Source organism: Gadus chalcogrammus, chromosome 2, assembly GCF_026213295.1.
Source record: "Gadus chalcogrammus isolate NIFS_2021 chromosome 2, NIFS_Gcha_1.0, whole genome shotgun sequence".
Lineage (NCBI taxonomy): Eukaryota > Metazoa > Chordata > Actinopteri > Gadiformes > Gadidae > Gadus > Gadus chalcogrammus.
Window position 1 is genome coordinate 23,350,252 of NC_079413.1, and position 27,376 is coordinate 23,377,627.

The window sequence follows — 27,376 nt, forward strand, 5'->3', positions numbered from 1 at the left end:
CCATTTCCAGGAGTGGGTTATGAAGCGACTCTGGTAGCGAAAGACAGCTATCCATCCAGTGTCAAAACCAGGTTTCTTGCCGTCAGAGTCAGTCGCACAGAATTGTGTGATGGGAGATGCCCAATGTGGAACAAAGAGCAGCTCAGTCTTATCCAGATTGCGTTAAAGACAACGACAATTTCATGGCTTTATACACTACCTAAACCATGGTTACTTTATTCCATTCTGCCAAGTCCGTTCCGCTAGATGGCACTAAAATCAACACACTGCACGTTTAAGAACAGTTTGCGTACCGCTATGGTCTATTGTCTTCCTCAGCCACCGTAGCGTCGTGTACAGATGGGCGTGTTTTAGAGGAGGCGTGATTTTGGCTTGGCTACCACTGCTTTGGGCAGCCGCTTCACTTTCTGCCGTCCATGTTTCTGCCTCTCTTTATAATGGTTGAGGTTTGAAAGGGGTGTGGCTTTGAGGGAGGCGTGGTTTGTGGTGTCTGAAAAATAAAATGGCGGACGTTGATGGGCTGGGCCTCTTTTTGTGATTTTAAAAAGAAAAACATATGACTCGGTTTTGAATGTTCCTTCTGTGTCGCGTAGGAAACAACCGTGATCGGAACACAATGGATTTTATTCCACACAACGGATAAAAGAACCGAAGGTAATTGCATTTCTGTGGATTATGCTGTGCTGCTTGCAGGCAGCTGGAGTTAGCTAGCATTCTGCTAATGTTGGCTAGCAGCTAGTAAGGGGCAAAATACCATGCAGCTGTCCAGCGACCTAGACGGACAATCACTGCTTTGCCTGACATGGTGTATTATATTACAATTACGAACTTGAGAATACAAAATACAATGTCAAACCTTTTTAAATGGCGTATAAACGAGCGCCGAGGTTTACTGAGCCGGGTAAATTCATTTCTAGGATGTGGGGGATGTTGATGTGAATGGATTGACCAAGGCTGCACAATCTCAGTTTGTTTAAACCAAATCTGTTTTTGAGATTGGTCGAGACATATTGGTGTGTGTGTGTGTACTGTTGCATCCAATGCACCTCATCTTTTTGAATAATTAGCCTATGTGCCTTGAGTATGCTGCTGTCAAATGAGCCTCAAAACCTAGCCTGCATAATCCCCTTATTACATCTGGACGACCGGCCGGTCTTTACTGCCTATTCTACATTCTACATCTAATCGGAAATGAGAAGGACGTTTATTATTGAATACACGTAAAGGATGCGAAGATGCATACCGAACCGGCGTCAACCTGCTCAGCTCAAACCAGGGATGGGATGGACCAGTCCCTCTATCACATCATACAGTATCAGCTTTGGCAATCCCTCGCCAAAGGGGTTTTAATAGCCCTCCACATGAATGGATATGCTCATTTACCTGCTCACTCATTTACCAAGTTACTTGAGAAAATGCACTTTGTAGTTTTAGATCGTCTTTTCTTGCTATGCTGTCCATACATAACAGAATGACAAGCCGAGGAAGATGGCTCGACTGTTCCCTTTTTTGCAAGCATAAGAAGGCTTAGCAAAATCGGTTTGTCAGAATAGACGATCAAACACTAATGTGGTTCTTTGTTTCAGCTTTTAATTTTAGGTGCGTGTTGAGGCGGAGGGATCAACTCTGAATGTACCTTTTATCCCGAATTTGCCCATTTATTTCTATCAGGAAGACAGGTAATCTTGAAATCTCTTCATTAAAGAAATGTCACCATTCACCTGACGTACGCTTGTTGCGCTATGGTGCGTGGTTATAATTTAAATGGATTGACATATTACGGTTGAACCATAGAAAGCCGAAGTATGGCGGTGGCATCAGTCACTGCATGGGATACACTGGCAGAAATATGTGAAGGAAATTACTGGATGAGCTTGAAGTTGGATGGATGTTAACCGCACTATTCATGTTTCCTGTCCTAGGGTCCCTCCCTGATCTGTTCAGGTGTGGCCCCCTGCCCTGACCGCCTAGCTCCAGGTCACGGGGCCACCTGTCTCCGGGGCCCATGGACTTATCACCAGCCGCGGGCTTCAAGAAGAGGCCCTCGGCCCCTTCTCCAAATGGGCACATGGACGTGGCAAAGAGCCCCCCTCCCTACTCCCCCACCTCCAGCCCCTCGTCCCCCTCCTCCTCGCCCTCCTCCCCCTCGTCGGTGTCCTCCTGTCCCAGCGCCACGGCGACGGGCTGTCCCGACGACGTGAAGGACCCCCCGGACGGCGGCGGCGGCGGTGGCAGGGCCAGGCTGTCCGGGGACACGGTGTCGTCCACCTCGGCCTCGGTGCCGTCCCTCTCCAGCTCCGCCTTCTCATCCTCGGACCGCCCCGGCCCCGGGCGCCGACCGGCCGCCGACCGGCCCCTGGAGCGGGGCTGCAGGGAGATATACGACCCCTTCCACCCGACGGACGGGGAGCTGGACGGGAGGGCCATGGAGGAGGACGAGGACGACGAGGACGATGACGACGAAGGGGACAAATACGACCCCTTTGACCCCACGGGCTCGCCGGCGTCGGACGGCGAGGAGGGGCCCGGCGCCGAGGAGCGGGGCGGGAAGAAGGGCGGCGGCGGAGCGGGAAAGAAGCTGAAGAAGGAGCCGCCCCCGGACTCCACCGCCCTCCTCCTCCCCCGGCCCCTCATCAAGCTCTCGCTGCGGCGGCGGCTGGACCGGCCCCCCAACGCCAGCCAGCGCGAGCGCGGCTGCGACCTCTCGGACCACTCGGAGATCGAGGAGGGGGAGATCGTCCCCTCGGTCAACGAGGCGGGCGGCGGCGGCGCCCAGCGGGCCGCCATGATGCCGCCGCTGCCCTCGGACGGGCCGTTCTCCGTGGGCACCAAGCCGGAGCGCGTCCTGCGGCTGCTGGACAGCGACGGCTTCGTGTCGGTGCGCACGGAGAGCGCCTGGCCGGCGGACGGCTCGCTGCAGGACGACGCCGTGGTGGTGGGTGCCGGCGACCTGCGGCGGAAGCTGGTGAGCCGGCGCAAGGAGCGCTTCCGCAACGGGCCCGCCGCCCCCGCCTCCTCCTCCTCCCTGTCGCCTCAGCCGGTGCCGGCGCCGCCCCCGCCGCCCCCCTCGCTGCCCCCCTCCTCCCCCCCGGGGTCGCCCAGCCCCCTGCTCATCGCCCTGCCCGCCGCCGCCCCGCGGGGCAGCAAGAGCCGCAAGTCGTCCAAGAGCTCCAAGGACCGCGACCGACGGAGACGCAAGGAGGGCAAGGGAGGGGGCGACAAGGAGGAGAAGAGGAAGAAGAGCGCGGCGGCGGCGGCGGCGGCGGCGGCGGCGACGACGATGAAGGAGAAGGCCAAGGAGAAGGCCAAGGGGGAGGGGAGTCGGGACAAGAGCCGGGAGCGGGAGCGCAGGGCTGCGGACAGGAGGGGGCGGGGGCCCGAGGAGGCCGGCGGCCGGCCTCGGAGCAGCAGCAGCAACAGCCGCAAGAGGAAGAAGAGGAGGCACAGCAGCCCCGAGACGTCGCGCTCGCACAACTCGTCGGGGCGTGGCGCCCACAGCCGGCGCTCGCTCTCCAGCCCCGACGAGGAGCGACCGAGGGAGAGGGACCGCGACCACGACCGGGACCACGACCGGGACAGGGACCACGACCGGGACAGGGACAGGGACCACGACCGGGACAGGGACCACGACCGGGACAGGGACCACGACCGGGACAGGGACCACGACCGGGACAGGGACAGGGAGCGGGAGAGGGACCGGGAACGAGACCGAGACAAGGAGAGGGACAGAGACCGAGGGCGGAGCGGGGACCGCGGCCGCCGCGCCAAAGACCGGAAGGACCGGGACTCCAGCCACGGCAAGCGGGAGCGAGAACGGGAGCGGGACCTGGACCGGGAACGGGAGCGGGACGGCAAGGAGCGCTCCAGCAGCAGAGAGCGCTCCGGCACCAAGAAGTCCAAACACGGGCGTGAGGGGCGTCGGCGAGTGGAGGAGGTGGTGGAGGAGGAGGAGGAGGTGGAGCGCGACGGGCGGCCGTGGGAGCGGCGGCGGCGGCGCGACGGGCGCCCGGTGGTGCCGCCGTCCATCCAGGACCTCAACGGCGCCGACCTCTTCGCCATCAAGCGCACCATCACGGTCACCACCACCGTCCCGGGCTCGCCGCCCGAGCCCGAGCCTGCCTCGCCCCCCAGCCCCGCCCCCGCCCGCGGCTCAGACCGCTCGCTGAAGAGGAAGAAGAAGAGGAAGCGGCGGCAGGCGGAGGAGGCGGCGGAGGGGGGCGGGGCCTACCGCAGCCGCTCGCGCTCGCCGCCGCGCTACCACAGCTACGACTCGGACCACTACTCGGACAAGCTGGAGATCGACCTGCGGTCGCTGGACGGCGAGGCGCTGGACTCGGACTACCCCTCTCTGGAGGACACGCCCCCCGCCGCCCTGCCCCCCGAGCCGCAGCTGCTGCGCTCCCCCAAGGCCAAGGCCGCCGCCCCCAAGGCCGGGCGCCACCACCCCAAGAAGAAGTCCCACGACGCCAAGTCGCGGGACGTCCTGGCCGAGTCGTCGGCCTCCTCCTCTTCTGCGGCGCGCACCAAGAGCAAAGGCCCCTCCCCGGCCCCCCCGGGCCCCGCCGACCCCCCCGCCCCCCCGGCCCCCAAGCGGGGCCGCAAGGCGGGCAAGGACAAGGAGCGGGACAAGGCGGGCCGCAAGGACTCGGCCCGCTCGGGGGGCAAGGCGCTGAAGAAGGAGGGCGGGGGGGGGGGCCGCAAGGGCAAGCTGCAGTCCAAGGTGTCGGTGATGGTGAGGGAGGGGGTCAGCAGCACCACGGGGGCCCCCAGCAGCTCCGGGAAGCTGGGCATGGACCTGGGGTCCACGGGGGGGGGGGGGGGGGGGCCCCGTGGTGGGCGGCTCCATCGCGGTGGTGTTCCGCCGGGACAACGAGAGCCGGTCTCCGTTCCTGAAGCCCTGCTCGGAGCCCCTCTCGCTGGCCGGCCGCGGCAAGGAGCCGGGCAAGAGGGGCAAGCGCAGCGCGCTGGCGGCCCCGCCCACCGCCCCCGCCGCCGCCAGGGCCAAGAAGGCCACGCCCAGCTCCACCACCTCCACCTCCTCCTCCGCCTCCTCGCCCTCCTCCACGCTCGCCACCAAGCGCCGCCGCCGCGCCGCCAAGAAGCCCAAGGACCAGGGCGGGGCCGGCGGGGGGGCGGGGCCCCTAGGGGGCGGGGCCGCTGGGGGCCCCGAGGGCCGCGCCGAGGACTGGGGCGGAGCCCGCGCCGAGAGCCCGCCGGCCGCCGGGGCCGCCGGCACGCGGCTCAGCCCCCACCCGGCCCCCGCCGGCCCCGTGCCCAGCTCCTCCTCCTCCTCCTCGTCTTCGTCCTCGGCCGGCGGGGGGGCGGCGCCCGTCTCCGGCGCCTCCCCCCCGCCCCGCACGCCGCCGCCGCCCGTCTCCGCGGCGCCGGCGGCCCGGGACGCCCGGGAGTCGTCCCCCGACTCGCAGACGGTGGACAGCAGCTGCAAGACCCCCGAGCCCTCCTTCCTGGCGGAGGACGGCCCCGCCCCTCCGGCCACGCCCACCCCGGCCCCCTGCAGCCCGCTGGGCCCCGCCCCCTCGCAGGCCGCCGGCGCCGCCCCGGGCCCCTCGGGCCAGGACGACGCCCCCAAGGCCCTGGCCTCGCCCCCCTGCTCCTCCTCGTCCTCGTCGGCCTCGGCGGCGGGGGGCGCCGGCGGCCTCTCGCTGCCGCCAGCCTCCTCGGACCACAACTCCTCCTCCTCGTCCGTGTCGTCCTCCTCGGCCAGCAAGCCCCCGCCGCCGCCGCCGCCGCCCCCCACCGCCGCCGCCGCCGCCGCCGTGCCCCTGCCCTGGAGCCTGCCCTCGGGCGTGGACTGCACCGCCGGAGGGGTGCTGGCCTGTGAGTGGAGCCTGCTGCGCACACACACACACACACACACACACGCACTATAAACACACTATAACACGCACGCACGCCTACATACTGTACGCACGTATACACACACGCCCACGCACACACACACACACACCGCACACACACTATACTGCAGCCAACACACAGGTATACATACTAGGGATGGGCATGAATAGTCAATTCCAAACTCGACTGATCGAATGAATTCCTCGAGGATCAATCGAGTACTCGTTAAATCAAATCTATTTTTAGAATGCAACGCATCTGCAGCAGGAATTGGCCTGATGATGAACGGCAATATTACCAACCAAACATGTAATGCTTATTCTCATTCAAAACAGCCAAGAGTTATCAGAGTATTCATTATTTATTTTGGCAAACGTTCAAAACACATTTTCCTTGCAAAAATAAATATGCGTCTCACATTTGAAATCACGTCGAACAAAGGCCTGTAACGGTTTTGCTGCGCTTTGCTCTAACTGCCATCCCTTAACTTTTTGAATTCTGGCGTTGTGCACACACGGCACGAGCCGCACAGAAATTGTATGCATTTCATTTGCTTTGTGCACGGCACGCGCCAGTGGTGCCACACAGAAAATGTATACATTGTCTTCAGAAAACTTGTCTGTGTGTGTGTATGCAAACTCGAGTTTGCCTGTCCAACAGAGTTAATTTGTAACGAGGAGTACTCGAGTAATCGATTCCTCGCGCCCATCCCTAATGCATACACACACTATACATACATACACACACTACACACCGCTGGCCTCCAGCAGAATGAGGCTGTTGCACCTAAAAGAAATCGGAAACCTTCAGGTTGAATTGTATTTGTGCATTTGACAACAGAAGTAGAGCGGTTGGTTTGATTTCCCTGTCCGACCGGCCTGCGTGTGTTTTAGATCAGATGTCCCAGGCTCTCTGCACGAGCATTTAGTGTGGTTTCTTATTGTCGTGGTTTGTGCATGGAGGTTGACCTTCTAGGAGGTGTTTTTAACGGTTGATTCCACACATGTAGCATCTTAACGACTGCGTTCTCTCTCTCTCTCTCTGCGTCTCTCAGTGACGGCTCTGCTCTTCAAAATGGAGGAGGCGAATATCGCCAGCCGAGCGAAGGCGCAGGAGTTCATCCACGCCACGAGCCAGGTGAGACTGTGTTGACCGATCGATCTCAAACCCGTTGTATGACGGGATGAGTTGTGTAGCCTTGTGTTGCTTTGTTGTAACATTAAAACGTGGCGGTGAATGCTTTTAACGTCTGCTTCAACTGTCCGTCCGTGTCCCGCCTCCTTCCTGTCTCCCTCTCCGTGCAGATCCTCTCTCAGGCCAATCAGAGCCAGTCCCAGCAGCATGCCCCGCCCTCCTCGGCCTCGTCCTCCTCCTCCTCCTCCCTGAACCCTCCCCCCTCCTCGCTGCCCTCGGGCCCCGCCCCCGCCCAGTTCCTCCTCACCAAGGTGCCCCCCGCCCACCTCCACGCCGGCCTCTCCCTGGGGGGCGGCTGCGCCCAGACCCCGCCCCTGCCCGCCGGGCTGTCGGGGATGGGGGGGGACTCCGGGGACATGGGATGGGACAGTGAGAGCAAAGACCCGGACAAGGTACGCGTGGTCCCCCCTCCGCTGGCTGCGTCGCGCTCACGGTCACAGTTAGCCCGTTGCATTGTGGGACTTCAGAACGGCTGTCTCTAAGCTCAAAGGCAGGAGTGTGTTTGATCCGCATCTTTAAGTTCAACATCAGGGTCTCCCCTCAGACAATGTGTTAGCGGTGGTGGTGGGGTTTAAAGGCAGATGATTCAACAGTTATTTATTAAACACTCACACGAGGATCACTGTCACTGCTGATGGCAGAGCTGAGGCCTAGCATCGCTGCAGGCTGTCCTCCGTTGTTTTTATAGATAACACTTCAAGGGCCCTTTGGTAACTGCACTCTTTTACAGGTGGACCTTTTATGCTTATTTTCATGCATGCCGTCAGGCCTCAAGTCTGTCTTGTACTTTTGTATAATATTTACGACTTGTATAATAATTTAGTTATTTCCGACGACGATGACTTAGTGCGGCAGTAACGTGTGTTGCTCAGGCGGCCGCCCTAGCTGTAGAGTGCTGTTGGGGAAACCCTGAACGTCATTGGGTGGGCCTCACAGCCCCGTCAGGGCCCTGCTAACTGACCCCTCTGTCGCCGCAGTACCTGAAGAAGCTCCACACGCAGGAGCGCGCCGTGGAGGAGGTGAAGCTGGCCATCAAGCCGTACTACCAGCGCAAGGACATCAACAAGGACGAGTACAAGGACATCCTGAGGAAGGCCGTGCACAAGGTACGCGCTGGGCTAGTCTCACGGAGCGGTGGGATGACTGCGGGGGGGGGGGGTTCGATCCCCGGCTCCTCCTAGCTGAGTGTCGAGGTGTCCCTGAGCGAGACAACCTCACCCTGACTGCTCCTGACCAGCTGGCTGTCACCTCGCGTGGTCGACTCCGCCGTCGGTGTGTGAACGTGTGGATGAATGTGTCAACGTCAGGCAATATTTTAAAGCGCTTTTGGTGACCATTAGATACAAAAAGGCGCGATATTAACGCAGTCCATTTATCATGTCCACATTGTGGGTTTTTACAACGCTGCTTGGACTGGTTTGGTAGTAGAGAGCCATAAATACTTTGGTGTACTTTGGTGTGCACATGATCAATAAACTGGACTGGAAGCAACAAACGGAGGCCGTCTACAAGAAGGCTCAGATCAAACTCTACTTCTTGAGCAAGCTTAGGTCTTTTAATGTGTGTAGCAAAACGTTATGCATGTTGTTGCAAGTGCCATTTTCTTTGCAGCCCTCAGTTTGGGCAGCAGCATCATGGCTTGTGCCTCTAAAGAGCTTAACGAGCTGGTGAGGAGGGCTGGCTCTGTGCTGGGGACTGCTGTAGTGTCCCTGGAGGTGGTGATGGAGAGAAGGATGGTACAGGAATTGTTGAGTATTATGGACGATAACACGCATCCCTTGAACAATCTAGTGAGTAAACAAAAGAGTGTTTTTAGTGGGAGGCTACGACAGCTAAGCTGCAGAAAGGACAGATCAAGAATACTTTTTTAGCTACTGCAATTGCACTTTATAATAACTCCCCTTTTTAGTACGGACAGAAGAATATTCATTTAAAATGTAGCTGTCCTTTTTATATATATCAAACTTATATATACATATATAATGTATATGTTTTTTTTTTTTTTTTGCAACTGTTCATTTGCACACCTGTATATTTTGCACACATTTTGTACTTTTATCTCTGATTGACAGCTAATTCTACGTGTTGTGTTGTTTATGTATGCTGGCTGCTGGAACACCTTAATTTCTCTGCTGAGATGAATAAAGTATATCTTATCTTATCCTAAATATAAATATAAAATTAAAATATCCATTAAGTAGACATCCTGGGAAGCCCCTGAGGAATGGCAGATTCCCGCCAACGGCCGACTGGAGAGTGGCTGTCTGCCTTAGCTCTCAGTGGGTCAGTGCGTCCTGGGTTGAGCTCTCGGTGGGTCAGTGCGTCCTGGGTTGAGCTCTCTGTGGGTCAGTGCGTCCTGGGTTGAGCTCTCTCTCGGTGGGGCAGTGCGTCCTGGGTTGAGCTTTCCTTGTGGGTCAGTGCGTCCTGGGTTGAGCTCTCGGTGGGTCAGTGCGTCCTGGGTTGAGCTCTCGGTGGGGCAGTGCGTCCTGGGTTGAGCTCTCGGTGGGGCAGTGCGTCCTGGGTTGAGCTCTCGGTGGGGCAGTGCGTCCTGGGTTGAGCTCTCGGTGGGGCAGTGCGTCCTGGGTTGAGCTCTCGTGGGTCAGTGCGTCCTGGGTTGAGCTCTCGGTGGGGCAGTGCGTCCTGGGTTGAGCTCTCGGTGGGGCAGTGCGTCCTGGGTTGAGCTCTCGGTGGGTCAGTGCGTCCTGGGTTGAGCTCTTTTGGGGTTCAGTTCCCGCTGGAGGTCCCGGGAGGTGACGCGAGGGACTCCCAGGAGGGTACCCACGGTGTCCGTCCCTCGGATGGTGTGGTGGAATCAACCAAGATACAAACACCTCGACTAACTTAAGAGAGAGGGAAATAAATCGAGGAGTCCGGAGCAAGTATTGACAAAAAAGACTTTATAGTTTAAAAAGGACAACAACAAGGCCGAATGGTTTTTAAAGCACTGAGGGTCAACAGATCCCGCGTCCTCTTTATCCACACACACATGGCGGTTTCTTGTTTGAGGTGTCCGCCCATAATCAATCACAAATTCCTCCAAGCGACTGGTCAACGAGATAATCTAGAACACCAGGCTGAGGTCAGCACGCATTGACCCCGTAGCTTCCTGCTCCTGTAGGGGGTTCCAACGTACGCTCTGACCCCAGACTCCCTGGCACCGTGTCCAGCCCTGGATCAGGATCCAGAGACGCTTTCAATGTTTCCTACCATTAGATATACAGGCCTAATAATAATCATGGTTTACCTTAGAACATAATCATTAACTTCTACCACAGTGGTTGGGGGTTAGTGAGGCGGTCTCCAGGGCCTTGGGCTTCGAGTGGTTGAGCCCCCCCCCCCCCGGTCACCAGATGGTCCACGCCTAGTCGACCAACGGATAACTCGTTCAGCAGCGATCCACAGCTGGCTTCTAAACTGTGGGCTGCATTCAAAGAGATGAGAAGTACTCCTTTATTAATGTGTGTGTGTGTGTGTGTGTGTGTGTGTGTGTGTGTGTGTGTGTGTGTGTGTGTGTGTGTGTGTGTGTGTGTGTGTGTGTGTGTGTGTGTGTGTGTGTGTGTGTGTGTGTGTGTGTGTGTGTGTGTGTCCCTCCCCCCACCAGATCTGCCACAGCCGGACGGGCGAGATCAACCCGGTGAAGGTCAGCACCCTGGTCAAGCTCTACGTGCAGCGCTACAAGTACTTCCGGAAGCACGGGCGCAACATGGACGACGAGGACCGCGACCATCAGCTGAATTACTGACCACGATCACAGACCCCCCGTCCCCCCTCTCCTACAGACTGATGAACCCCCCCTCGCACGTTGAACTGGGCCTTCAGAGGCCATTCCAGACTGCTTTTAGGTTTTAACCTTTTTTTGTATCATTTGAATTCTTTGGTTTTAATTCAGTGTCTGTTACGTTGGGCAGGGGGGCAGCTAATGTCGTACACGTCCCGTATACAAGAAGCCCATGTTTAGTGTTCTGTGGGGGGATACACTCTTGCACACACACACACCTGGGGGGGAAAAAAAAAAAAAAAAGTTGTACATACTGTAAGTACACTACGTAACTTCAGCGAGTTGTCTCTCTCTTTATCTCTCTTTATCGCTCTCTCGATGTGAACTATATGCGCGCTGAACCTGTCCGTGAGCCAGGTACTATGTTGGAATGGATAAAAGGATGGTTTTGAACATAGAAGTCCGCCTCTTGAGTCTCTCTTTTCTTGAACTCTCGAGGGCTCGTCTCTCTGGATGAATGTGAATGTTGATCCGTTGGAGTGACTGAATGAATGTGCTGGAAGGCCGACGGCGCAATGTGTGACAAGTTTATTAAGTTTACTTCTGTCCTATTTTGTTTGTTGTAGCTGCCTGTCAAATATAAGCAAACGTACACATGTACGTGGCCATACAGTGGTAAACTGAGTAAAATTATGTGAATTAAATCTGCAGCTATGAGTCACAAACTTTGATTCCAGAGAGGTGGATGCATAATCGATCAACTCAATTTACAAAACTGATACGACGGAAGCCACGCTCAAAATAACGTTCATGAAGAGGCTATTGAAAAAAGCAGCTACACAGACATGTCCACTAGATGGCAGTGTCTACCAGTCAGATTATTCCCGGGTGCATCATTGCACGTTATTAGGGGTCGTCCGACAAAACACGTAGGAACTCTATTGTATTCGTTTGTATTATTAGGGGTCCTACGATAATGTAGGAACCCTATTGTATTCTTTAATATTTGTATTTTACTATTGGGAGTGTCAAACCATATTATTTTACCCACAGTGTGACCCCAGGGGTCGCTGTTGCACCTTTTCTGCAGCACGCACGAGTTCGAAGCGTAGACAGGCATGAAATCGTTCAGGTGCGGAAACATGCACGAGCTTAAAAAGTAACATTTGTATAGTGATCGATCACTCGGAATGGGAGTGGCTAAAGCAAAGCCGTTGATTTGCCTCTGTGGTGGCATGAATAGGATGGGTTTTTTCTTTCTTGATACAAACGTTAAGTGGTGTTGGTCGATTGTATTCAGCATTTTAAACAGACAGTAGCCTATAATAGGAAGTGCTCAAAGGTAAATCAAAGTCATTAAATACTGAGTTTTGCTTCTTCTGGGGAAAGAGGATATGGTGGTGGACCGTACAAGGCCCCATTCACAAGAAGAACATTTAATAGCAAGGGGAAGGGGGGATCTTATGTTATATTTATATTTTGTTATAATGGCCGCCTTTTTTAGTTTTTCTTTACTGCAGTTCATGAAATAAACTATGAACTAGGAGCCTTTATTGTGAAGTGTGTTTGTGATTGCAGTGACTTGGGTGGATTTACACACAGCGTAAGGGGGATTTGGGGTTAGGAGCACAATTTATTAGGGCACTAATCTGGGGCGATCCGAGGTCCTTTTGCCTACGTTTGGTGTGATGCTGTGGTTATCTGAAGCCAGCTGCCCACTGCGGAACGAGAGCGCAATGAGCGCGCAGTATCGCGCACTGAGTGGCCACTGAAGCGGCCGCAGACTGGGTTCCAGTGGAAGCACGGCGGGCCTCGGGTCGAACCGCCAGCTAGCGAACCGCTGTTTTTAATTTGTCATTTTGGTATTCTGTAGTAGCCTATGTGTACGATTATTCATGTCTGTAATTCAGTGATTCATCGCAGACTCAGAAAGCAGCAGGAAACAAATCCACGATTTGTCACAATCGACTTTAACTTTTGGAATAAACTGAATAACTGCTTACTATCTGGAGGAATCCACCCATCTATCGCATGTTATTTTGGGACAGTTGCTCATGATTGATAATAACTGGCCAATAAATCATACACCGTTGTGTTTGGTTTCCAGGTGGACATGAGGGAGTTCCAACCTGAAACCCAGGGTCTTTATGTTGGTCATTGTTATTTTCATAATATTATGAGTTCAATTTTCTCGATAAGTCAATTGCAAAGGCCAAAATCATGATTTTTCAATTAATATGTAGGCCTACTTAATTGTACAGCACTAAATTAATTTGTGGTGTTGCAATTTTTGTTAACGGCTTATCTAATTTACTTCAACTAGCTATGAGCAATAGAAATCGGGGAGTCCGGAAAAAGTAATGACAGAGACTTTATTGTCACCCACAAAATAGGTACAACAGAGCCGAGCATGTGGTTTGCAAAAGACACACTGACTGGCGCTCCGATCCCAGTCCCTCTTATCCAAACTGAGCTGTCATGCATGTAATATATGACCATCCTGGTATATGTTCAAAATGGCCTTACATTCCCTTACGTATGTGCTCATCTCCTGTGTAGTTAATCTAAAAATGGGAGGATGTCTGTAGTCTGGGCCCCAAAGTCCTTGGTGCCTTATCAGGCCATTACTCTGGGTCCAGGTGTGGTTTCTCTACATTCCACCATTAATGTTTATGCCTGATGTATATAGGCCTGATAATACTCATAGTTAATATAAAAGTAATGGTTAATTTCTCCCACAGTGGCCCATTGTCAGTTGGAAGCTCTTAAAGCCCAAAACCTTGGCAATAAGTTTGTTCATTGCTGTATTTCATGCCACCAAATAGTTCTTCAGTAAGGTGATCTCACGACAATATTTATAATGTGTATACACATGCACGCACAAACACAGGGCCACGGTCGAGAGGTCATCTCCCTCATGACGTCACAATGAGCTGCGTAAAGTTATTTTGTCTCAGAATCTTTAATGTTTGCATTTGTCATGACAACTCATATTGAAGACGCTTCTGATCTGAAGTAATGACGATATAAATTTATATGTAGGCCTAGCCTATTTAATTGTGCAGCCAAGTCGTTTTTTTTTAAATAATTGTCATACAAAGTCAGATTTATTTTCATATTTGTTCAATCTTTTTTTTATATACATTTATTATTGTTATGACTTCAATGTTCTCGATTGGTGAATTGCGCAGGCCAAATGACGATATAAATTAATATGTAGGCCTAGCCTATTTAATTGTGCAACAATGAGGCCCATTGTTGGCTAAACACTTCTGGAATCCCAAAACCTTGGCAATAAGTTTGTTCATAGTTGTATTATATGCCACCAAATAGTCTACAGTAAATATGATATTTATGATAAATAATATTTATATACACATGCACGCACACACACAGACAAACACGCGGCCACGGTCGAGAGGTCAGCTGTCTCATGACGTCACAATGAGCTGGATTAAAATAATTTTCTTCGTAGAATCTTTAATGTTTACATTTGTCATGACAACTGTTGCAATCGTATTGAAGACGCTTCTGATCTGAAGAGATATTGCTCGACGATTTCCCTTTAATAAGTGTCTTTAGTCTCAGCATTGTTTCGGCAAGGAACGAACTGTCCAGTTGACGGTTTGATCCAGCAGGAAACAAGGGTAGGTTTCCGTGACTTTCTGCCACTCTTGAGAAAACTTCGATTTATTTTCATCACACACCGATGAAAAAAATGCTAGTGATTCACTCAGGTATTGGCAAATAAATAGGATTAATTTGTTTAGGAGTTGATACGCCCTGTCGGGTTTGTTTAATCGTTTATCTGATGCATCGTTTCTCCGTGAAGGCCTCCCATGATGCGGCCCTCAAATCGGCCACGTCGTTCACCAAAGTCGATACCAAAATATTAATTAATTAATTCACCTAATGAACTATTGTTTTGTTGATTAAACTTTAGTCATCAATCCATCCAATCCGTGACACTGAACACCATAAAAAGGTAAAGAGTTAAATCACGGCCCTCGGCCGTGATATTAACGCACACATTTTATCAGATGCTTGCATAAAGCTTGTTTTCCTCCAGGATGACTGAAAATGCTAAATAGGAATTTGTTTCGACCTAGTTCTCTGAAATCTCGGGATGTAAATGTGTGTCATAGCATCAAATGTTAACTTTTTTTATTACTGTAACATAATTCACACATTCATACCAACAGGCCACATATGTCCTTGGCGACTAGAGAGGTCTCGTTCCCATCCTAGGGAGGGATCCGGCTCCTAGGGAGGCGTCCGGCCCGTACAAGAAGCCATTCATTCACGTATCAATTCTAGAGATACGAGCGGCCCAGGCGTTCGACGAACTCAGAAGTTCAGGGCCACGAAACAGGTTGCAGTGCCAACACATAGCCACAAGGGAGCAGCATAGAGACACATACAACATCCAGAGAGGCGGGAGTTCAGCACCATGATTAGCCAATCAGAGCACATAAATAAGTCCACGTCTGCCCAGTATTAAAGTTACAACCCATAGCCCCGGGGGCTAGAACGCTCCAGGTAACGCATCCTTCTGATGCCCTACTAAGTGTATCTCCACGCGTGTTTGTACAATTCTCCTCCTTTTGCTTCATAGTCTACTAGTCCAAACCTTTGCTAAATAAAGTGAGTTAAAGCGATCCTGACTCGGCAGACTTTTTCCAAAAGAACACGGCATTACCGAACCATGTGGTACAACAAGCTGGAACGTAAACATCACGTCCCCTTAAAAATATCCATCTTAAATTATATTATTATTATAAATATCAAGTAGGCTATCTAACACAACCTCCCTCTCCTTGTATCGTATCATAGGAGCTGAGGAACATGGACGCCCGTCTCCCCAAGCGTGCGCCCCAGCCCAAGCCTCCTGCTCAGAAGAGGGCCGTGCTTCCAGCGCTCACCAAGACCCAGCTGCGACCCCTCCGCTGTGATGGTGTCCTGGTCAGTGGTGCTGCTGAACTAGTCCGCTATAGTGCCCCACATGGCCACATTACCGGCATCATTTCATATGAGACTCCCCACTTTACGGTAGCCTATAGTGCATCGATTCCACATAGACGTAGCCGGTATGGTAAATCTGGAGGTGGCCAATCTGGAGGTGGCCAAATCATGGTGGTGGCCAATATGTGCATTCCTGTATAGAGGGACGAAGAGGGCATGTGTAGAACACCACATGAAACCCTGATTTGCAAACCAAAAAAAGTGTTTTGAATCTAATTAGATTGACTTTAATGAGTGCTCGGTAATGTCTAGTGAGATCATAACCATTGCGTCGCTCCTCCCTCAGGAGCCAATCAAAGGGAAGGACCCTCTGCCCCCGCCGGCCTTAAAGTCGGCGGCGGTGAAAAAGGCTCGGAAAGGAAAGACCCCCGTCCTCCCAGACAGCACCAAGACCCAGATGAGACCCGCCCTCCCTGACGGTGTCCTGGTCAGTGTTCCTGCTGAACTAGTCCGCTAATGTCCTACACGTCCATATGACCCCCCCCCCCCCCCTCCCCCCCACACACACTATATACGCTATGTGTATAGCGCAAGCACATAGACATGGTAGCCTATATGTTAAATCTGGATAGGCCTACATCTTTGGTCAAATTAACCACACCTCAAGGTGTTGGCCAATATGTCTGCCTGTGCGTTTCTGTATAATTGGATGAAAAGGACACGTAGAACACCACATGAAACCCTGATTTACAAAACAAAAAGAAAGTGTTTTAATTCTAATTCAAATGACTTCAATGTAAAGCTCTCAGCAACGTCTACTGAGATCGTAACCATTGCGTCTTTCCTCCCTCAGGAGCCGATCAAAAAGAGGGTCACCTGGGATCTACCCCTGCTGGTCTTATCGTCTGCGGCGGGGAACAAAGCTCCTCTTCAGAAGGGGAAGACCCCCGTCCAACCAGACAGCACCAGGACCCAGCTGAGACCCCCCCGCCTTGCTGGTGACCTGGTCAGTGTTCCTGCTGAGCTAGTCCGCTAATGTCCTAAACGTCCACATTACTCACATCATTTCAAATCGTTAGCCTCATAGCATAATCGCGTACGTCCACACCAGGAGCGACCGCTCACTAAGTTTCGCTGCGAATATTTCTGTTCGCTTTGGTCGCTCAAGTCGCTCATGACGTACAATTCAATTATGCAGACACATTTAAAGGAGCCGTATGCTTTTAGTGCAGACAGCCATATCAAAGAGTGAACTCCCATACACTTTGGCCATATTGCCGAGACGGTGTTGCTTGTTGGATAAAGTGCTTCGACAACAAGACAGTGATTCCCCCCAATATAAAAAAACTCCTAAAATGTAGGGTAATTACAACCGAGAACAAAAAACCCTGCGTGCTGTAGTAGGCTAGTTAAAATATGTTTCACTGATCTGCATCTGCAAATCATGATCTGCACTCATTCGTCACACTCAAAACAAATAGACATTGGCGCACATGGCTAATTTGCATACGTGCACAGGACTGGTTGGCTCCGCAAGGCAAATAATGGAACATATCTATCTATCTAGGCCTTTCTGTCTATCTATCTATAAACGCGTGTCTAGTTTTAATGATCTGTATTGTGTGTATGTCCAGTCAGACTTGTTCTGTGTGGTCTTGTAGGCTACCGTCCTGTGTGGGCCGAGCCACCTAAATGGATTCCCGACGATTTGTGTCGTTTGGTATTAATAAAGACTTGACTAGGCTATCTATCTATCTAGACTATTTAATTAACAATTATTCACCTCAGGCTCCGTGAATAGTGGGGAATAGAGCGATAAAAGACAAGAGATATATCCCTTGTCATTTATCCCTCTTCTTGTCGGTTACTTTGTTTATGTGACGATTTCAAAAACTTTATTGAAGAGCATGACTTCCATTTCTGCAAAAAATAATCCATTATGTGGTAGCTATCCTATATGTTTGATCATCTCACCTGTATATACATAATTCCCAGTGATCCCAGTGATGCAACAGTCAATGCAATACTCCCCCAAGTGGCTAAAATAACTAAACTAAAGGGTGAACATAGATGGCTCCTACACATTACATTGCATACTACATTATAAACCAATGGTAGTTGCAGTCATTTAATGCCCTCACAGCATAGGCCTATATTTTAGAATAACATTGTCGATTTTAAAATAATAAACACAACAGCTTTTCTTTGGAAATATTTATTCAATTTAACAAATCAGCAAATGCTGATAAAAGTGCACATGTGGGAACTTCACAAAGAAACAAACTTGTGTACATGTGAAAGAGAACATCAAAAGAAAGTTGTAAAATTGAAGTGTGTGTGTGTGTGTGTGTGTGTGTATGTATATATATAAATGGCATGTGGGGGAGAAGAACAAGGTGCAGCTGACAGCACTGCGAGGGTAATAAGCTTACTATAACACCCCTCACAATGTTGTCAGCTGCACCCCGTTCCCCTCAACCCACATGTCAACCTCCCGACACTTGGCCTCATACACCATCCTGTACATTTGGAACTTTAGATCCTCTCTAGTCTTAAGAGACAGCTTTTTAAAATCCTCTTGGAGGCTTCGAAAGAATAGTGAGTCAGAGTCCTCTGGAGGACTCTGACTCACTACTCGATTGCTAACAGCCTCTATAGCTAGGATGAGCCTCTCCGCATCAACAGCATCACGAGTCTGGTCTCTGCCTCGTCCTGTCTTTCTCCTGCTCTTTCCTGCTGCCTGCTCCTCGGCCTGTGGTGCTAGCTGGTCAGCTGCCTGCGGTGCTAGCCGGTCAGCGGCCTGTGGTGCTAGCTGGTCAGTGGCCTGTGGTGCTAGCCGGTCAGTGGCCTGTGGTGCTAGCCGGTCAGCGGCATGTGGTGCTAGCCGGTCAGCGGCCTGTGGTGCTAGCTGGTCAGCGGCCTGTGGTGCTAGCCGGTCAGCGGCCTGTGGTGCTAGCCGGTCAGCGGCCTGTGGTGCTAGCCGGTCAGCGGCCTGTGGTGCTAGCCGGTCAGCGGCCTGTGGTGCTAGCTGGTCAGCGGCCTGTGGTGCTAGCCGGTCAGCGGCCTGTGGTGCTAGCCGGTCAGCGGCCTGTGGTGCTAGCCGGTCAGCGGCCTGTGGTGCTAGCCGGTCAGCGGCCTGTGGTGCTAGCTGGTCAGCGGCCTGTGGTGCTAGCTGGTCAGCGGCCTGTGGTGCTAGCTGGTCAGTGGCCTGTGCTCTCCCCGGGGCGTCCTGGTCTGTGTCCTCTTCACTCTTACTCTCACTCACTGGCCCTGCCATGTTGGTCTGGCTTTGGCGGTCTTCCATGAATGGATCTATGAAGGCCATTATGCGGGCATACTTCCATGGCTTCCCTCCACCTGCCCCTGCACCACTCCTCCTCCTCTTTTCCTTTTTCCTATTCTTCCTGTAGGTGTCCCTGAGACCCTTCCACTTCTTGATGCACTCATTAACTATTGAACACAAAACAGAAAACACAGCTGTCATTATCATTATATATGTCACTTACAGCAATATATTGTTGCACTTCTTATGTCAAATGACTTATTGTAAGTTGCTTTGGATAAAGCTAAATGGTCATTTGTCAGCTGTCTATCCTCAATTAAACCGCATTGAAGTGACACGTTTGTTCCGTGCATTATTAATTTGCATTATTATGCGTGCATTATTCCTTTGCACAACGTATTATTCCTTTGCACAACGTATGTATTTTCCATATTTGAAAACGATATCGTCCCATTCAGAGCAAGGAAGATTAGTATGCTAGGATCTCGGTTAGCAGGCATGTATGGCGCGGCTTGGCGCCTATTTTACAATAATCTCAAACGTTTCATTAACTCACTCACCAGACCAACCAACCACGCGTGACACCTCCGCCCAGGCCAGGGCCTTGGCGTTCCGATCTCTAAACTGAAAAAGGGTTGGGTCGTACAACACCGGGTGCCCAGTTACAGCCGCGATTAGTACTTCAGCCAACATTTTGTTCAGCTAGTGAATGAAGGTAGGTAGGAACCAAAGTGCCTGCCGGTGTTCCCTGGGATCCACGCAAGCGAAGAGCGTCTACATTCCGATTGGCTGTCAGTGTTTGGCCGCTGAAGCGCGTCATAGTCATTTGCATAAAGTTAAAAAGGTTTCAACTTATTTTTGACGCTCTGGTCGCTCAACTTTGGCCGCTGGTAGCGTTGGTCGCTTTGGTCGCTTTGGTCGCTCTTGTCCATAGAAAGTGAATGACTTCCGGCGATTTGGTCGCTCAATTCGCTTCTGATGTGGACGTACAGTAGGCCTAAGTCATATTTTGGCCAAATTGTGATATCTAACCTAACTCAACTCTCCTTACTTCGATACATTTCCCCTTTGCATCTCCGCGACAATATAAAAGCTGAATCAATTAGAAATGTCATGATGTGGGAAGTGGGAACAGCAGGTTTGGCCAATCAATGGTGTGGTCCTAGCTAGAACTGTAACGTTGATTGACAAGTGCTCTCAACCCACCCAGTAGGTACAGTGTACAGGTGGGAGATGGGCACCCGTCCAATAGTAATAAGGGGAGAGGGAGGGCCAGCAGACTTGTCACTCAAACCTCCGCGGCAGATGTAAGGAGATTTGATTCATGATTTGATTCATGATTCGAGCTGGCGCTGACTGAACATGTTCTCCGGTTTACGTTCTTTAAGTTCTTGTAAGATTATTTCAAGTTGAAGTTCTACATGAATGTATGATCATTAATGCGTGAATATTTTGAGGGTTGGTTGGCTTCATTTTTTATACCAAATATACATTTTCTGTGGTGCGTGTGTGCATGTGCGAGTGTGCGTGTGTGTGTGTGTCTGTGTGTGAGAGTGTGTGTATTTGTTGAATACGTACAATTAATGTCGGATACTTTAAGACTTTAACTCAAGTAGTATTCTATTGTGTGACTTTACTTTTAACAGTCAGTTTCTGGGAAGATATCTGTACATTCACTCAAGTATGGCTTCCGGGGGTACTTCTTCCACCGCTGACACCACTTAGTTGCAAACAATAATTGAGACTGTTACTCCAACAAAGGTCCCAATTACAATATCTCGGGAAGATGAACAAATAGTTCGAGGTTGGTTTCAACAGATTGCATTTTATGTTTGCTTCTTGAGTTTGAACGGCAATTCATTTCTGTGAAATGAGAGGTCACTGCATTAGCCAGTGATGAATGATTGATAAAAACACAAGAAAGTGTTTTAATTCCAAATCAAATGACCTCAATGCAAAGCGCTCAGTAACGTCTACTGGGATCATAACCATTGCGTCCTTCCTCCCTCAGGAGCCAATCAAAGGGAAGGACCCTCTGCCCCCGCCGGCCTTAAAGTCTGCGGCGGTGAAAAAGGCTCCTCTTAGGAAGGGGAAGACCCCCGTCCAACCAGACAGCACCAAGACCCAGCAGAGACCCCCCCGCCTTGCTGGTGACCTGGTCAGTGTTCCTGTTGAGCTAGTCCGCTAGTGTCCTACACGGCCGAGATAACCCCCTCTACGAGTCTCGTTGTGGAAGTACAGGAGTCCACGAACGGCCAAAATCCCTTTCTCCTCCATGTCGGGGTTCAGTCTGTGCTTCAGATTGATGTGGAAGTGGAAGAACCAGAGACGTCTGAGAACCCGACGCAGTCGTTTCAGATTCATAATATTCTCCAGAGGCGCACAGCTTTTAGCCCTGATAATATATATTATATTATATAGATATCTATATATTATAGGATATTATGAATTGTTTTAGAATATTTTACAGAACACGGCCAAAAGCTGTGTGCGCCTCCGGATGAGATTATGAATCCGAGCCATTGCGATACATCCACTGTAAACATAAGTGCGTGGTACCGTAGCAGCAAGCTGCTCAGGGCCACACCCCCACTCTCCACCTTGACCCGCCTCTCTCCTCCTCATTAGCATTTAAAGCTACAGACACAGAAACGGCACGTTTGTGAAAAGCTCATTGTGGGACTGGCTCGTAGTGGCTGTAATTGTGCACCAATGCTGAATTTGGGGAAAGAGACTTCAGATACAGTATTAGGGGACCACGAAGACCAATATAAGGGCATCCAAAAAGTAGCATTCCATGGGACCTTTAAGAAAGAGAGAAATACTCGGTCCTACTGTAATTGTTTTCTGGATGCCTGACAACGTTAGCGATTCAGGAGTATTTACTTTATGTTTGCTTCTTGAATTTGACGGCAAATCATTAACATGCAGTTATTCCATGCAATGAGAGGTCACTGCATTAGCCAGTGATGAATGATTGATAAAAACACAAAAAAGAGTTCTATTTCTAATTCAAATGACCTCAATGCAAAGCGCTCAGTAACGTCTACTGGGATCATAACCATTGCGTCGTTCCTCCCTCAGGAGCCAATCAAAAAGCTGGCCTTAAAGTCTGCGGCGGTGAAAAAGGCTCCTCTTCCGAAGGAGAAGACCCCCGTCCTTCCAGACTTCGACACAACCCCACAGAGAGCTCCAAGCCTTGCTGCTATCCTGGACCAAAAGAAGCAGAGAGTGCAGACGGAGAAGTACCGGTGGTGTGATGGCCAACGATTGGCCACAGCAGGTAGATGGATGATGGGTGTATACTTTATTGATCCCATGGGGAAATTCAAAGTCACAGTAGCTTGAAGACGTCACACACAACATACACATACAACATAAACAAGATGATAATATAAAATATCCATACGGATAATATGGACAATATTTATATGCTGAGGTGCTCTCGAATAATATGTGTCATGATGGTAGTGCGGATAAAAGGGCTTGTGCCTGGGGAAGGAGGGAGCGATTGTGCATAAGGGTTAATAAAGCCAGTAAACATTGTTTCAGTAAACAGTGGACAGTCAGTACACTGTTTAAGGGAGGACGTGGAAGTGGTGGAAAGGGAGACAGAATACGCAGAGACGTCTATCTCTCCTCTTCCTCCCTTCAGGGACACATTGTACAGTTGCACGGCCCTGGGGACAAATTATTTCCTCGGTCTGTCAATCGTACATGGCATTGTGTGTAGTCTTGAGCTGATCATGCTCTTCTGCTTTGTGTTCGTGCTCTGGAGTGGCTGACAGTCTTTGCCAAAGATGGTGAGCAGTTTGTTGTTAAGTAAACACACTAGTGGTGGAAATTGTTCATCTGTTGACAGCATTGGCGAAAGGTTTCCCATTGAATGTACGTTGGGTAATGTTGCTGCGATTATTTGATTGCAAGCTGTTAGAAATCAGTCATTAGGGAGTGAAACGCTATGTGAGATTTGTGATCGGTTTCCCCTCCTTGTAGGTGATCATTTAGATTGCAGACGTCTGTTGGCTCATATCTGATCCATCAGGTCGTCTCTACCCTGATTGGTTTGGGGAATCCATCTTGTTCTCTCTCTTTTCAACTCTTGAATCCTACCGACGGCACCATTTAAACAATTGTGTTTGGAAATAGCGTTTAAACCCCCCGTGCTTCATGAAGGAAGAAACACACATCACTTCCTGCTGAGCAACATGCCTTGTTTCTTTCCCTTTACACAGATGCCTTGTCAGTCTTCAGAAAACACCTGACACCATTTGAGCAGAGGGAAATCCTACAGTACAAGGAGGTGTGGTACCTCGGCATAGCTGCAGAGAAGATCCAGCAGAAATGCCCCCTCAGCCATGGTTATGATGACCGCAAGGGACACTACAAGATGGTAAATACTAACAGGTGTCCTCCTGAGGGATCCTACCACAAACCCTTCAGAGTAGAAGAATGGGCTTTGTTGGGTTCAGCCAGATGTATTTACTTTATTCACATTTGGTTCTCTAAGTTATGAATGGGGGTGTTAAATGCAGGTTATCAAAGACCACATCGCCTACCGATATGAGGTCCTGGAGCTGATAGGTCAGGGCACCTTCGGTCGAGTCCTCAAGTGCAGAGACCACAAAACAAAGCAGCTGGTAGCCATGAAGGTCATTGCGAACGACCAGAGGTATCTTATCATAGATCAAGCTCAATGATAGAGTGCTATCGTTACATTCAACTTATGTTTCATATTTTACCATTCAAATTACATCGTCATCAATATGCCAATCCAAGTAATCCTAAACAATTACCATCCATGACCCTCAAACCAACCAATCAACAGGTTTAAAGATGAGGCGAAGGCAGAGGTGCAAATTCTGGAGTTGCTCCAAAAGAACGATGAGGATGGCGTGGCCAACGTCGTCCACATGAAGGAGCACTTTCAGTTCCGTGACCATGTGTGCATCACCTTTGACCTCATGGGGTGGGTTTGCAAAACAAAAGCCTCATATCCTGCCCACTCATACAGAAATAAGACACCAACAAACAAGATGTTTGTAATTGATAATATCAGTGCCAATAACAATAAAAATGCTGCTTCAAATATCTGTGCTTGGCCAAGAAATGAGGTGAACGAGAGACAGACCTAGGACAAAGCTTTATGGACCCTCATGATGTCTAATCTTTCCAGAAAGAGCCTCTTGGAGGTGTTGAAACAGAGAGAGTACCGAGGGCTGGGCGCCTCTCAGGTGAGGAGCCATGCCATCTCTCTGGTGCAGTCTCTCCAGTTCCTCAGTAGGTCCGGCATCATCCACTGCGACCTGAAACCGGTAGGAGCCTCATCATCATCCAAGTCCTCCATGTTGACACAATAAGTTAGAATATACCCATTTTGCACATTTCTTTGGGATTCAATATCTATTTTCTGTTTAGGAGAACATCCTGGTATCAGAAGGTGACCCAGCGGTCATAAAGGTGGCTGACTTTGGGTCCAGCCTTCTGGAACATCACAACAGTGAGTGTTTGGCCTTTTAACTGGACCAAAAAACACCCATCTTTAAAGGTAGCAATTTCTTTCTGGAGCGACTGTTCATTTGATTGATGAACTTGTCCTTCTCCACAGCCATACCTATTGCCCAGACCATGGCCTACATGTCCCCAGAAGTCATTCTGACGAAGGTCTTCACCAAGGCCATTGACATGTGGAGTCTGGGCTGCATCTTAGCCGAGCTCAAGACAGGCCAGATCCTATTTAACGTGCTTGATGAGTACGAGCTCGTGCTGGAAATGACGAAGGTAATGAATGCCTAGTAAGGTTAGCTTTAATATTTCAAGGCCCTTCTGTTTTTCTAATGAGTGGGTGTGTGCGTGTTCTGTTGAAGCTGCTGGGTGTGCCCCCAAACGATATGCTGAAGAAGACCCGGCTTCAGGGCTTTCTCTCCGGTGAGGAGAAACTAAACCATCCTCAAGTTGTCCTCCCAGTGGTTGTTGTGTACTTCAGTTGTTGTTGTTGTGTGATGTTGTTGTGTGATGTTTCTGTGACGTTAATGCAGGTCAAAGAAACAGCAGAGACATGACCAAGGCGGGTCTGTCTGTGGCCCTGAACACAGAGGACCCACTCCTTCTTGACTTCGTCCAGAATTGTCTTGAGTAGGTGCACCTCCACTCTGACCCAATGGTGAAGTTTGATACGCTCCCCAAGTCCTCGCTCATGTATTTGTTCCAACATGTGCTACGTTAAGTTGTTATCAGGGGATACAAAGTAGTCCCGGAGGTTGTAGCACTAGAACCAGGGTCAGGTCGTGACCATTGGCGGGAAATGATTCAGCTCATATAGAAGGAATAATGTCTTCCTCATTCAGCCTGTTGCAGATATGTTGATGCCTGTTCTTGTTGTTCTGGCGATGTTAAGATACGAGCCGGCGAAGCGCATGACCCCGGATGAGGCCAGGCAGCATCCCTGGATTCTGATGCACTTCCAGAGTCCCAGCTCCAGCGAGGACTCTTCTCCCCACCAGTCCACCAACTGGGAGCCCATGGTGGACTCCACCAGCGCCACAGCCCCGTCCACCTCCGGACCAGGGCCCAGACCGGTCGGAGCCAGGGACAGCAGGAGGGAGGGGCCGCCAAATGAAGCCCGTCCCGTCCTTACGGGGACATGCACTGCTACATTAGCCCCCCATGTGAGTCATTGTTCATTTTTGTGTTGTTACAATGACCAACAGTTTTGTCCGAACAATGTTTGATCGGATAATGGATTCAAAACAAGAAATTGGAGACACAAAGCTTTGCAGTCCAAGGACGTGGAACAACATACTTTAGTCTCCAATGTTGTTGCTTGGAGGACATTTTCAGACCAACCCTAGTTTACAATCTCATCATCAACCTTGAGACGAGTTAAAACATAGAAAGACCACGGCACACCTCCAAAAGACTCTTCTCAACCCTTTTGCTGAGAAATAGCATTAAAACCTTCATGAAGAAACGGATGCCTGTCCCTTTCATCAGGCCATCACTTCCTGCTGAGTACAAGCCCTCAACATGCTCCCTGTGTCACGTTTCTTTCCCTGCACACAGACGCCTCGACGGTCATCAGAAAACACCTGACACCGTTTGAGCGGAGGGGAATCCAACAGTACAAGGAGGTGTGGTCCCTTGGCATAGCTGAAGAGAAGGTTCAGGAGACATACCCCCTTCGTATTGGTAATGATGACATCAAGGGACACTACAAGATGGTAAATACTAACAGGTGTCCTCCTGAGGGATCCTACCACAAACCCTTCAGAGTAGAAGAATGGGCTTTGTTGGGTTCAGCCAGATGTATTCATATTTATTAACAATTGGTTCTCTAATTTATGTTTGGGGTGTTAAATGCAGGTTATCAAAGACCACATCGCCTACCGCTATGAGATCCTGGAGCTGATGGGTAAGAGCACCTTCGGTCGAGTCCTCAAGTGCAGAGACCACAAAACCCAGCAGCTGGTCGCCATGAAGGTCATTGCGAACGACCAGAGGTAGCTTATCATGGATCAAGCTCAATGATAGAGTGCAATCGTTACAGTAAACTAACATTCCAAATTTTACCTTTCAAATCACATTCCGTCATCAATATGCCAATCAGTATAATCCTAAACAATTACTATGCATGAATCTCAAACAAACCAATCTTTAGGTTTGCAGATGAGGCGATGGCAGAGGTGGAAATTCTGGAGCTGCTCCAGAAGAAAGATGAGCTTGACGTGGCCAACGTCGTCCACATGAAGGAGCTCGTCCACTTTGATTTGTGACGTGTTATTCTGTAATCTCTTCCATGTTTGCATGTCAATAAATCTGTTTTTTGTTTGTTTAATACTGGCACTAAATGTAAATACTGTACATACTTTGAATGTGAAGGTACATACTGAACTTACTGTGCCTACAATGGGCCAGGGCAGTGGCGTTGCATTACGCCTAAAGGCTTTTCCAACAGTAGGAACTGCTGAGGTCAACAGCTTACTGCAGCTATCAGATGGAAGATGTCTGCCTACTAGCATACTGAAGAGATTGCACTCTTTTATCACTCCCTTCTATTGTTTTATTTTATAATCCTTTTAATTTTTGCATGCCACCAAATCGTTGTCTTTATACTGTACATACTGTGCCAACAAGGTTCAAAAGTAAATTGTTCCAAGAAATTATTTTAATTTTGCGTCTTTATGGAAATCATCCAGTGGGAAGAATAAGTGAACCTGTGGGAGAAACTACACCTGAGTTCTCTAACACTTCGACTAACTGAGAGATAGCAAAAGAAATCGAGGAGTCCGGAGCAAGTACTGAGAGAGACTTTATTGTTCCCACAAACTAGGAACAACAGAGCCGAGTATGGTTTGCAAAGA

The 27,376-nt window shown here is 50.5% G+C and overlaps 3 protein-coding genes across 3 annotated transcripts; all 3 read left to right on the forward strand.

Moving 5' to 3' along the window:
- The first annotated feature begins 388 nt into the window (after nucleotides 1-388).
- Nucleotides 389-21,087, forward strand: scaf1 (SR-related CTD-associated factor 1). Its single transcript, XM_056605055.1, is given in 11 exon segments — nucleotides 389-654; nucleotides 1,587-1,679; nucleotides 1,923-3,763; nucleotides 3,821-4,797; nucleotides 4,799-5,838; nucleotides 6,914-6,996; nucleotides 7,164-7,445; nucleotides 8,031-8,159; nucleotides 10,655-10,772; nucleotides 16,587-16,739; nucleotides 21,028-21,087. Coding segments are annotated over 8 exon segments (4,536 nt in total). The 5' UTR covers nucleotides 389-654; nucleotides 1,587-1,679; nucleotides 1,923-2,005; the 3' UTR covers nucleotides 16,736-16,739; nucleotides 21,028-21,087.
- On the forward strand, nucleotides 20,133-26,161 carry LOC130402630 (dual specificity tyrosine-phosphorylation-regulated kinase 4-like). Its single transcript, XM_056606876.1, has 13 exons — nucleotides 20,133-20,141; nucleotides 21,028-21,174; nucleotides 22,101-22,299; nucleotides 23,252-23,409; nucleotides 23,552-23,688; nucleotides 23,845-23,985; nucleotides 24,193-24,331; nucleotides 24,435-24,516; nucleotides 24,625-24,797; nucleotides 24,884-24,944; nucleotides 25,055-25,151; nucleotides 25,414-25,684; nucleotides 26,079-26,161. The coding sequence occupies exons 1-13, from the start codon at nucleotides 20,133-20,135 to the stop codon at nucleotides 26,106-26,108; spliced, it is 1,644 nt and encodes a 547-aa protein (XP_056462851.1). The 3' UTR covers nucleotides 26,109-26,161.
- LOC130401643 (dual specificity tyrosine-phosphorylation-regulated kinase 4-like) lies at nucleotides 26,110-27,172 on the forward strand. The gene is made up of 3 exons (XM_056605551.1): nucleotides 26,110-26,236; nucleotides 26,379-26,515; nucleotides 26,674-27,172. Exons 1-3 carry the CDS (start codon nucleotides 26,234-26,236, stop codon nucleotides 26,786-26,788), a joined length of 255 nt encoding a protein of 84 aa, XP_056461526.1. The 5' UTR covers nucleotides 26,110-26,233; the 3' UTR covers nucleotides 26,789-27,172.
- The last annotated feature ends 204 nt before the right edge of the window (nucleotides 27,173-27,376 follow it).